The 12,717-nt window shown below is 43.8% G+C and overlaps 1 protein-coding gene across 2 annotated transcripts in view; it reads right to left on the bottom strand.

Moving 5' to 3' along the window:
* TTBK2 (tau tubulin kinase 2) overlaps positions 1-12,717 on the bottom strand; it is a 112,441-nt gene that overhangs the window by 84,693 nt on the left and 15,031 nt on the right. For both annotated transcript variants that reach the window (XM_040412380.1, XM_040412381.1), the window contains exon 2: positions 2,310-2,463. In XM_040412380.1, the coding sequence (XP_040268314.1) occupies positions 2,310-2,378 (69 nt within the window). In that variant the 5' untranslated portion in view covers positions 2,379-2,463. The remainder of the gene's footprint in view (positions 1-2,309; positions 2,464-12,717) is intronic.

Below are 12,717 nucleotides of genomic sequence, written 5' to 3'. Positions count from 1 at the left end.
ATCTTTCAGCCAATTGTCGGGAACCAGTTAAATGATCCCGACAATTGATTTGAGTTGATTGCAGCAATCACTTCCGGGGTATGGGGACAAGCGATTGATACAGCGATTGTTTGTTCCCATACGTTCACGGCATTAAAATGACTTATAATGCTGTGTGTCCCCGTCCCATATGAGCTGTAATGCATTGTATTGACATAATGGCATCAGTACAAACCATTACAGTTGAGGTTGGGCAGGAACACACAGCATTATAAATCATTTTAAGGCCTCGTTGTGCCGTTTTTTTTATCGCGGACCCATTGACTTTCAATGGGTCCGTGGAAAAAAAAAAAAAAAAAAAACTGAAAATGCACCGTTTGGCAGCCGCATCCGTGATCCGTGTTTCCTGGCCGTGAAAAAAATAGGACCTGTCCTATTTTTTTCACGACCCAAAGACGAAAAACGGTCACGCATCAAGTCAATGGGTCAGTGAAAGAACACGGATGCACACAAGATTGGCATCCGTGTCCGTGATCCGTAGGTTACCCACAGACGAAAAAACGGTCACGGATCACGGAAAAACGGAACCCGTTTTTGCGGACCGCAAAAAAAAATGGTCGTGTGCAGGAGGCCTAATGCTGTGAAGTAAAATTACTATACCAGAGTTCAGTATGGGAAATCACGCTCTTCTACGGAGAATGTTTCCCAGCAATCAACTCGCTCATCTGAAAATGGCCCATCACGTGTGCAGATTTTGTTGCAGAAAATTTATTTGACCAAGAATCACTTCCATTCATCTGAAAGATGCCTGCAGAAATCCATGTGCTTCCTGCCAAAACAACACTATCCAGATAAATGGAACTGATTTTCTGCAACAAAAACCTGCCACATGTGAAGGCGTTCTAAAGTTTTGGCTCCTTTTCAACTTCAAAGCTGATCAGGAATTATTGAGAGGGGAAGTGCAATGTGATTTCTTACATTGGGGTAGTGCTGCACGGCACCCGTCAAATTCAATTTGCTATCCGTGTAATGCACAGATGTCTGGGGTTGTCTAATCCCTTTGTTAACTCTTGCAGAGCATTGCAGTCTTTTAACCACTGAAGCCATGGACATTAAATAATAGCAAGGGGCCGCTCTCCTTCCCAGATGCTGATAATTTAATTGGTGCACTGGAAATGTGCTATATTTCTGAATGCAGCTATTTTTCAATGACAGGTTAGAGAATCAGTGACTTGACTGGTTGCCAAGTGTGCTCGTTTCTACTCTGTAGATTAGAGATACACCCATGGCGCACCACCATGAAAACCGGTCTGCATGCAACGTAATGATCCTGCTAGAGCTGCCACCAACAATGACAACTGTGTCATCTCAGCTACTAGAAAGTGGAGGGATGGGATGTTAGCTCATTCTACTAATACACAGTAAATGATATAATGCACGGTATTATGTAGAAATGCCTGTTCTACACCAAATTTCTCTAAAGACCAGAGAATTTTGGCGGTCAATAAACATTCTGCTTGTCTTGATCAAAAAAAAGAAAGAATCTGTTCACATTGCATTTTTGGATCCATTTCACAAAATATTCCTGATGTGTATGTCTGGTGGATTGTCAGCTGGTACTAATGATAGGTCATCAATATCAAATCAGCGGAGGTCCTACGCCCTGCACACCCACCGATCAGCCGCTGATGCCGGCAGAAGCACAAGGCTCTGTCTACCGTGAAGCGGCCGTGCCGAGGTATTGTGAATGGGAGCTGAGCTGCAGTGTGCCAGTGCTGGGTGCTACACTTGTAGAGAAGCCTTCCATCCACTGCATAGTTTACAGCACCAGCATCTGCTAAAAAAGACTGATCGGTTGGGGTGTCGGGTGTCAGCCCCCCACCAATCTGATATTGATCACCTATCCTAATGATAGATATTGATAACCTAAGTATCGAAAAACTCCTTTAAGAAAAAAAAAAAAATTATACCATGTGGTGTATGTATTCTGCTGGATACCATTGAATGGATTAGGCTACTCCAGAGCTTCCTTTTTGTAGAATACTGGTGTATACAGGGTAGACTTCCAGCAGGCTACTGGAGACCAATGAATAGATTTGGTATGCACACTGGGAGCTTTTCCCAGCACAGACATAATGTGAACATGGCTAAAGAAATAAAATAAAGTGATTGCAGACCTGTTATGGAGGGAAGCAGTCATAGGAATAGCTAAAACTCAATTTTAACAAAAAAGCGCCCCATGTCTCCCTATCCAAGACTCTGCTTTGTGCACCTCTGGAAAAACATGTAAGAAGATGAGATGTAAGAGGTAAAATGTGCAATTTACTTACCACTTTCCATCTTTCTTTAACCAGGACTCCCACGTTGAGGATATCCGGCTGCTCCCCTCCCCCACTCATTGCACTTGGTGCTGGAGCTGCTAAGCAGAACTCGTGTCACCGGAAATCATCGGGCTCTCAAGGGTGACTTCCATTTACCCGGCGGCTACAAAAAAAAAGGGCAAATATATTTCATTAGTGATGTACCTTATTACTAATTTAAAGGGGTTGTGTCAGAATAAAAACCTATCACCTCTCTACAGGATCTGACCACAGAGCAGACCACCACAGAACATGAGAACAGTGGCTCCTTGTCCCCCTTTGAAAGGAGTGCAGGTCAGCATGCCCTTTGCTATTCCATTACGGGACAGCCGAATGCCATCCTAACCTTGACAGGCATTTAGACTGCGCTGAACAAAATAAAAATTAAAAATAAAATAAAAATATAAAATGGGACGGCGCATCTCAACAGGCTTACAGATAGACCATTAACAATCCTTGCTTTAAAAGAGTATCTGGCAAACAGTGGCTCAGCAACACGTGTGGCCCTCGGGCCCCCTGCAAGTTGCTGCCTACCTGGCAACAGATCTAAATGATATTGGGGCAGATTTACTAAATGCATCACAGTTTATTAGGCTTCTAAGAAACTTCTGCACTATGCTCAACGAGGTGCCATGGCTTTGTGGGGAAAGCGGGCAATTTCTTGCTATGAAAGGGGCATAATCTCATATATGTGACAGCATCAGTCAAACTGTTTGGCAAACAATTATGACACATAGTAAACTAAAGGTGAACCAAATTTATTAGCCATTGTTATAAATCTGGCTCATCTGTAGACCACTTAGTCTATAGGACTCCAGAAATTTGGCCAAACCAGCAGACTATCTAATGTGTATGGGGAGTTTCCAGTAACCGATGATGACGGGGGAAGAGAATGATTGGTTGTGTTAAATCTCCAAATCCGGTCATTTCATGCTTTGTCAGAAGCTTTCCCTTCCCTCCTCTTTTAAGGCACACACAAATGTGGCAAAGTCAAGGGGGGGGGGGGGCCGGGAGAGACAGCTGTTGGCAGAATAAGCGTTCAGCTGACAACTACTGATGCTGTATGGTAATCTTAAAGGTTATGTACACCTTTAGGGGAAATTATTATTATTATTATTGCATTGTACTCTTTTTGAGCTAAAATATTTATTTCAATTGGTCTTTATTCAAAATGTTGATCCCCTTTCTCTGTACAGGCTTGAGATTCTCTAGAAGCAGGCTCTGAATGTATGCTTTGTTCCGTCAGGTAGCTCAGCTGACCACTCATTACCTCTGATTTCTGACCTCCTAAACCATGGACCCTCTAGCTGTTCTGAAACTACAACTCCCAGAATCCATCTTTCAGTTCTATGGGAGCTACAAGAACAGTCAAGTACGTTTTCTAAGTATGTTTTCCCAAGTACGTATGCTGGGAGTTGTAGTTTCACAGCAGCTGGAGTAATCCCTATTAAGGCTGGATTCACACGTCCGTGGAACACGGTCCTTGTGATACCGGCCTGGATTTCTTCAGAGTGCAGGAGCATAGCAACCAATGACGCCGTGCGCTCCGTCACTCAGAAGAAATCCAGGCCGGTATCACACGGACCGTGTTCCATGGACGTGTGAATCCAGCTTTGAGGGATTACTATTTTACAACTTTATTTTATATATGTTATGTATTAGCATACTCTGGTACGCCAGTACTTTATTCTATGTGTTTCTATAATGCATGCTGCTGTTAGGGTAACACTAGCTTCTGTAACAGCCGACACACTGAACACACAGCACAAGGCTGACGACAGAGGTTCCCTGGTCTCCGATGGGGGTCACTGTTATTTACAGCAGGAGTCCTCACTGAGGCTCTCTGGTTACCCCACTACAGCAAGGCCAAAAGATGTCGCCGCAGACTGAGGTCCTGCATAGCCCCCTGACCATACACATCGGTCAGTCAAAGGTTAAACCAACGTGATGTCATCAGTGCTGGCCAATCCCAGAGGGCCGGTAGGGAAAGGGGGAGTGTCTCAAACTACCCAAGTACACTGTGCATAGTGTAGTCTGAGAAGCTGAAGGCCACTGTAGCTGAATGCAGAGGGACCATGTAGCCTTAACAGAAGGACCAAAAACAAGGTCACCTCAGTTATACACTGCCCATGTTATGTTACATTTTTAGGGTCGCTTTAATAACGTACGATTGAAAAGTGAAATTTCAAAACATAAAGGGTCATGTTGTGTGTGCCGGTTACAGCATCTAATATACGATAAGCAAGCATCAGAAAAACCGCTTTGATTCTCGTAAGAGGAAACGTCCTCGTTGCCTCCAGTAAGTCTGTCAGGGATGGCACGGACCTCAATTACTGCCATGACAACAAGGACTGGGCAATTTACTGCTTATTTACAATTAACCTCAGCTAAGTTACCCCCAGTATACAGCAGAGTCTAACCCAATGGTATGTGCATCTCTATCTTTGTATCAGTCAGGGTCCATAACCTGGGCTACAGTGAAGAAGCTGAGGCACACGGCACAGCACTGCTCTCCATTTCTGATACGTATAATGACAGTCATCACATGGAAATCGATGAGACCGCAGTCCGTGGGACCTTAAAGGTGAACTTCGGTTATACTGTTATCCCGATAACTATTAGATTAGTGGGGGTCCTACAGCTGGGATTCCCACGATCACAAGAATGGGGGCCCTGTACCCCCTGAAGTTAAAGGGGTTCTGCAGTTCTTTTAAACTGATTATCTACCCTCTGGATCAGGCATCCTTAAACTGCGGCCCTCCAGCTGTTGCAAAACTACAACTCCCAGCATGCCCGAACAGCCTACAGGTATCAGCCTACAGCAGGGCATTGTGGGAGTAGTAGTTTTACAACAGCTGGAGGGCCGCAGCTTGAGGATGCCTGCTCTGGACAGATCATCAGCATCTGATCAGCGGGGGTCCAACACCTGGGACTCCCGCCGATCAGCTGTTTGAGAAGGCAGTGTCGCTGGCAGTAGCGCTGCGGCCTTCTCTCGTTTTCCCTCAGGCCCAGTGATGTCACGACTTGTATCAATGGCCTGGGCAGGGATAAACTCTGTTCACTTGAACGGAGCTTAGCCGCACCCAGGCCAGTGATACTAGTTGTGACGTCACTTGGCCTGCGGTAAACAGCGAGAAAGGCCGAAGCGCTACTGCCAGCGCTGCTGCCTCCTCAAAAAGCTGATCGGCGGGGTTCCCGGGTGTCGGACCCCCACCGATCAGATGCTGATGATCTATGCAGAGGATAGATCATCAGCTTAAAAGAACTGCAGAACCCCTTTAAACAGAGGTGTCGTTCAGGGATGCACGTGGCCACTCCAGTCCTTTTTATGGGAGTTCCGGAGACAGCAGAGTACAGCGCTCGGCTATCTCCAGATTTCTAAGGCTTTCGCCCCAGATTTTCCGCAGTAAACTGCTTCTGCAAATCCACACAAAATTGTTGTAAGAGATCCAAAGTTTTTTTGTTTTTTTGTCAAAGCACATGCCATTTTGGGGACAACCAGAGATTCTGGCGGGGAGATCTGATAGATTTCAAAGGGAATGGGAGGACCGGGGAATAAATACCCCACTACAGGTTTTATACCTGTATACGAGATGCTGGCATACTTTCCAGGAAATCTCAGAGCGGTTTGAAGTTTCTTGTAAACACTTCCTACAGCTTTATGCAAATCACTATTGACTTCAACAGGTCCATGGTCCGGACATGTTCTATCTTTTGCGGAACGGACATACAAATACGGAAAGCATACTGTTGCCATGTGCTTTCTACGTGCATATGTCCGGAGTATGTCCTATACTTGGCAGCAAAATGTGGTTCACGGACCCACTGAAGTCAAAAGGTCTACAAAAAAACTGATGCAAGACAGATGTCACATGAATGCCATCTGTATTCCGCGGACCGCAAAATCCACACGGTCATGTGAATGCATCCTAATACAGAGCACTAAAAAAAATAAAAAAAAAAATAAAAAAAAATAAAAATCTATAAAAGTTAGGAACTGATCTTACAAGACCTGGGTAGTAGTGAAAGGATATGGTAGAGATGGGAAAGGTTAAGGAGACGTGTGATTGGCGAGCAATGGAGGGAAACCCATTTTAAACTAAAGTGATTCACATGGCAATATATGGTTCTACTTTTTCTCTTATCCTTAGTGTAAACCATCCCCCCCCTCCCCCCAACGACTTTTGGCATGGGATTTGGCAGTGCCTACAGAATGATACATATCGGAGAGTAGTGTTACAATATACGTGTATATCCTCCCTGCGGAACATTACTTCTCTAAAGATCTGCTTGTTTTACAATTTAATTCCACACGAATGCAATGTCTCAGTGCCCGTGCTGCAGACCACAAATAGTGGTCCGCAATTCACGGACACTGGCAGTCTACTTGCAGATGCCGACCCATTGACTTGAATGCGATCCGCAACATACGGCCAAAGATAGAACATGTTCTATCTTTTTGCGGTGCAGAGGCACGGACCAGAAAGACCAAGGAAGCGCTTTGTGGTGCTTCCATGGGCTTCCAATCCGTACCTCTGCTCCGCAACAGATAGGTGAAGTCCTATCTTCGGGCGTATCTTGAGGATCACAGACCTATTCAAGTCAATGGGTTTGCATCCACCCCATGGAATACACAGGGTCAGTGCCCATATATTGCGGACCGTCGGCCCACAATAGGGGCACTGAGCCCTTATGTTCGTGTGCATGAGCCCTAAGGCAGAGGATTTATAGAGCTCAAGGTTTAGGGTGGTCCCCTTATTAATACATACGGTGCTTCTGACCGCCTTGCGGTTTCTATTCGCTAGATACTTGGGTCACGGAACTGGTTGACCACTCATATAACCTGTTGAGCCTGGAGAGAATCAAGGCCAAAGAGGCATAAGGAATCCCACTGCAAGAAGTTTTTTTGATCATTGAAAGCTCTTTATTAGACATTGGTCAGGGGATGAAATCAATCAACTAATGAGGGTGTTCCAATTTATGCAGTGGTACGCCACGGAGAACCTGAGAAGGACCCTCGGTCCTTTAGCAATACAGATAAATCTGCAGCATTTACACCATGTGTGGCTGTTACTCTGTCATGGTTTGTAACGCAAAACTTTTTTTTCCCCAAAGTTGGTCACCTCACAAATCTTCTCAGAATTTCTGAAGCCAAAAGGAAAGGTAAAGGGACACATCTGTATCTCTATAGCACATACATCTGAAAAATGCCAGGTTGTAAGAAGGGCTGTTTACTGCCACCTTGATGAGAACAGGCCGATGACTGCCTCCTCTAAAGGTGACATTTACAGGCGTTCTTAATTCATTAACCTTTACTGAAATGGCATATATGTCTCCGTATTAGATTTCATTACCAGAAATCATAACTGCCAAAGTAATCTGAGCCTTTCCAGCAAAATGAAGCTTCTCTGAAGACCAGCAATGCTGGTGACCACACTGAACGGCTGCCGACAACAAATGGACTGACGTTCAAGGTCACTAGTTCCTTTGTCAATGTTACATGCCATGCTTCATTGCTATACAGGAACCTTAGAGCATATTCATACGGAACAGACCATCTCCAGATCATCTGCTAAGGAAGGCAAACATTACATTGCAGAAAATGTCACAGAGATAATTGTTTGCAGCTTTGTGCAAAAAAATAAAAATTATAAAAAAAAAAAAAACATGCTTTCCCCCATCAATCTGCACTCAATAACCCATAATGAGAAAGTCAAAACAGAATTTTTTAAATTTTTGCAAATTTATCAAAAAAGGAAAATCTAAAATTTTGCATGGAAATAAGTATTCAGACCCTTTGCTATGACACTTGACATTTAGCTCTGGGGGCCTTCCATTTATCTTGATCGTCTTTGAGATGTTTCTACACCTTAAGGGTCCATTCACACGTCCGTTGTGTGTTGCGGACCCGCAACACACCCGGCCGGCACCCCCTATAGAAAAGCCTATTCTTGTCCTATACTTGTTATTCCGACCCATTCGCGGACATGTGAATGGAGCCTAATTGGAGTCCGCCTGTGGTAAATTCAGTTGACCTGATGCGATTTGGAAAGACGCAGTCCTGTCTCACATCTGACAATACACATGAGAGCTAAAAGCAAGCCATGAGGAGGGAAAGAACTGCCTGTAGAGATCAGAGACAGGATTGCGTGGAGGCACAGACCTGGAGAAGGGTACAAAGATTTTTGCTGCACTGAAAGTTCCCAATAGCACAGTGGCCTCCATAATTCTTAAATGGAAGACGTTTGGAACAACCAGGACTCTTCCTAGAGCTGGCTGTCCCACCAAACTAAGTAATTAGGGAAGAAGGAACTTGGTAAGAGACGTTATCAAGAAGACAATGGTTACTCTGACTGAGCAGCATGAACTGTTAGCGGTATTATTGCAAAATGGAAGCATTTACAAACCACAGCAACTCCGCCATGAAGTGGCAGACCACGAAAAGTTACAGTAGGGTCACCGAGTGCTGAGGCACATAGCACATAAAAGCTGTCATTGCACTGTTGGCTAAATAACTGAAGAGTTCCAAACCCCCTCCAAAAACTGTGTGCTGGGAGCTTCGTGGCCGAGAAGTTGCATGCAAGCTTTAAATCACAAAATCCAATGCCAAGCATTGGATGGAGTGGTGCAAATCATGCCACCAATGGACTATGGAGCAGTGGAACCATGTTCTGTGGAGTAAGGAATCACACTTCTCTATAGGGCAGTCTGATGGATGAGTATGGGTTTGGCAAAGTGCCAGGAGATCCTGACTGCATTGTGCCAACTGTTAAGTTTGGTGGAGGAAGTATAATGCTATGGGTTGTTTTTCAAGGGTTGGCTTAGGTTCCTTAGTGAAATCTTAATGCTTCAGAATACCAAGACATTTTGGACAATGGTATGCTTCCAATTTTGTGGAAAACATTTGAGAATGCCCTTTTCTGTTTTAACATGACTGTGCACAAAGCAGGGTTCACAAAGACATGGTTGGATGAGTTTGGTGTGAAAGAACTTGACTGGCTGCACAGAGCCCTGACCTCAACCTCATCCAACACCTTTGGGATGAGGTAGAACTGAGATTGTGAGCCAGGCCCTCTGATCCAAGATCAGCATCTGACCTCACAAATGCTCTTCTGGATGAATGGGCAAAAAGTCCCACAGACACACTCCAAAATCTAGCAGAAAGCCTTTTGAGAAGGGTGGAAGCCGTTTTAGCTGCAAAGGGGCAACCAACCACATATTATTGCCCAGGGATTTAGAATAAGAGGTGATCCTGCAGATTCGTAGGTGTCCTAATACTTTTCTCCATATAGTGTACATGGAGAAGTCAGAATCCATGATTACACTGGACTTGGAAATGTAAGTTTCTCGACGTAACTTTTTAGAGCTCCAGTTATGATTCAATTAGAAAAAGCTCAGAATTTAAACAGCTTGCAGCATGGAGATCTCCTTTAAAAGAAACTGGTAATAGCTGAAAAGACATTGGTTCAAAATATGCAATTTTTATCTTTCTCTTCACTTGCATTTCCCCACCAGGCACTGCATGCTGATGAAGGAGTCCTAAGAGTCCTCTGCATCCAAATGCAGCACAAGAACCATTTGCAGGTGCGTAGGGGGGCAATGATACAGATTACAGATTTGGGATCAATGTCTTTTCAAAGGGTTTTCCGATATTTAGCAAAAGAGAGAAAAACAAATCCCCAAAAATTCTTTAAATATAAAAATGCTAAAAAACCTAGGTCCGAGCAAGTAGGTCCACTACATAATGGTAAAGGGGGGTAGTCACTGAAGATAAGGAAAAGGCAGTTACTAAATGGGTTTTTAGCTCTGTATATACAAAAGAAGAGAAAGGAGCGGATATCTGTGGTGCTGGGGCTGTTAGTACATCCAGTAATATACTCAATTGGATAACTGTAGATATGGTCCAAGAAGTTAAATAAGGTAAATGTGAACAAGGCTCCGGGTCCAGATGAATTACACCTGCTGTGCCCCTGTTTATAATTTTATTTTTATTTTTTTAAATATCTTTATTGTTTTTCTTAATAAAACCAATGTAAAAAGGTTATCTGGTCACAGCGGATGGGTACATATAACAAGTACATTTAAAGCAATACATCGCTTCGATGCTAAACAGCATATATACATATAAAGGCATCTAAATCTCAAAGTACCCTCAATTAATGTCAATTCTCTGTCACATATAACAAAACCAAGACCCATCCCTGCCCCTGAATTCCAAAAAACCCCCCGTGCATCCCCCCACCCAGCGTACCTGGCCTGGTACGGCCGCCACGAGGGGCGTTAGGGCGCTCATGCCCCTCTATTGGGTATTTTTCAAACCTTCATAATATCAATTCCTATTTAGTATGGAATGTTATGTTGGTATTCATTATTTTAAGAATGCACGACAATTTATTTATTTAGTATTAGGACATAGCCACAGCGACAGCGAGTGGGTGGTCCTCAGTTCCAGTCAGGGTGTTCCCTTCTCGCCATTTCCCCTATCTATACACCCATTTCTGTGGCGTAGCTCACCCCGCGCCGTTTCATGCCCTCAAAGTCTGTTATTCGTGTCATTAAGCTTTGCCATTCATTTATTGATGGCGACCTGTCTTTCACCCATTGTCTCATGATTATTACCTTGGCCAATAAAAATCCCTTCAGCCAATAAGCCTGTTCGTTTTTGGTAGTTCTTTTTTTGCACTCTGGAGGGAGAAATCCAAGCACAACTACTTGGATAGTTAAGGGGGGGCTATTCCCACTTAGTACCACCATCGCCTGGAATATACTACCCCAGAAGAGCTTAATAACTGGGCAGTCCCACAGCATATGTACAAACCCAGCGGCTACCAGGGAGCATTTCAAACAACTGAATTCTTGTCCCTTGTTACTATGCATTTTAGATAAGAGACTCGGGGTAACATATAAACGGTGTATTATTTTAAATTGTGTCAACCGGTATTGTCTCGAGGGCGAAGCCTTCTTGATGTTTTGATATATTTCCCGCCATTGTGAAGAGTTACATTCCCCTATATCCACCTTCCATTTATCTACACTTTTAAATTTAGTGACCGTGCTTAATTCCTCAATAAATCGCTTATATATATTAGTGAGATCTTAACTTTATTCCCGACTATATTGTAACAAAATAATAGAAACCTCTGAGTGGCTGCTATAAAAGGTATTTTTTTCAATGTGCAAGCTAATGCGTGTTGTACTTGAAGATATCTATATTGTTCTAATGCAGTTATTGGTGTATGTTGAAACAGTTCCCCTATTAATTTAATTCTCCCTTTCGTGTATATGTGTGAAAGTAACGTGATACCTCTTCGAGTCCAATAATCATTTTCGTTAAGTGCCAAGAATTCTGTTAACGCAGGGTTATCCCATAACGGGGAAAAATCCAGAATTTGGGGGGCCTGGATAAGTACCTTGACTTTATTCCAGGTCTTCTGTAGCGCGGCCCCGATGGGGCAACAAATATCTGCACGCTCCAGAAGCCCAGATTCCAGTATACTGAATATATTATATGTATGCTGTTGAGGTTGCCCAGAAATATGGGATAATAATACTCCATCCCCGGTATTGACACACCACTGTAGTTGTGAGCACAAGTAGTAGACTTGAAAATAGGGCAGGCCAAGGCCGCCATCACTTGCCGCCATTCGCAAGTATTGTAGCTTAATACGGACCCTTTTTCTGCCCCATATCAAGTCATTTATCAATCGATCAATCAAATTAAAGACACTATCCTCAATCCAGGCAGGGCAGGAACTAACCGTGTACAGTATCCAAGGCAACAAAACCATTTTAATCAAAGCGATCCTATTAATCTGCGAAAGCGGAAGTTTCTGCCATACCCTTATTTTTTCCCTTATTTTCCCGACTAGAGGGGTGATATTTAGTATATTATAGTCCCTGATGGTATTACTAATTTTTATCCCTAAATAGTCTAAGTGGTCTGTTGGAGCAATAGTTCTAACTCTAAGATCATTCAAGGGGGGCATCCGGTTCAGGGGGAAGAGAACAGATTTTGTCCAGTTTATCTCATATCCAGCAACTCTACCAAATTCCTCTGTTATCCGCATAACGTCTGGGACACTTCTCCATCCGTCATTCAGATAGAGCAGCACGTCGTCTGCATATAGGCAGATCTTATCATCTGTCCCTCTCCCCCCAAACCCCACTATACAAGGTTCAGCCCGTATCCTGCAGGCGAAGGGTTCCATGAAAATTGAAAAGAGGAGTGGAGAGAGGGGGCATCCCTGCCGTGTCCCCCGCTTTAGGGAGACGGCCGGAGTGAGCACCCCATTAACCTTGATTCTGGCTGTTGCATCTCTGTATAGCAATTTGACCCATCCGATAAATTCCTGACCCAGATTCATCTTATACATGACAC

Source organism: Bufo bufo, chromosome 11 (assembly GCF_905171765.1).
Source record: "Bufo bufo chromosome 11, aBufBuf1.1, whole genome shotgun sequence".
Taxonomy (NCBI): Eukaryota; Metazoa; Chordata; class Amphibia; order Anura; family Bufonidae; genus Bufo; species Bufo bufo.
This window is presented reverse-complemented; position numbering and strand designations above follow the sequence as displayed.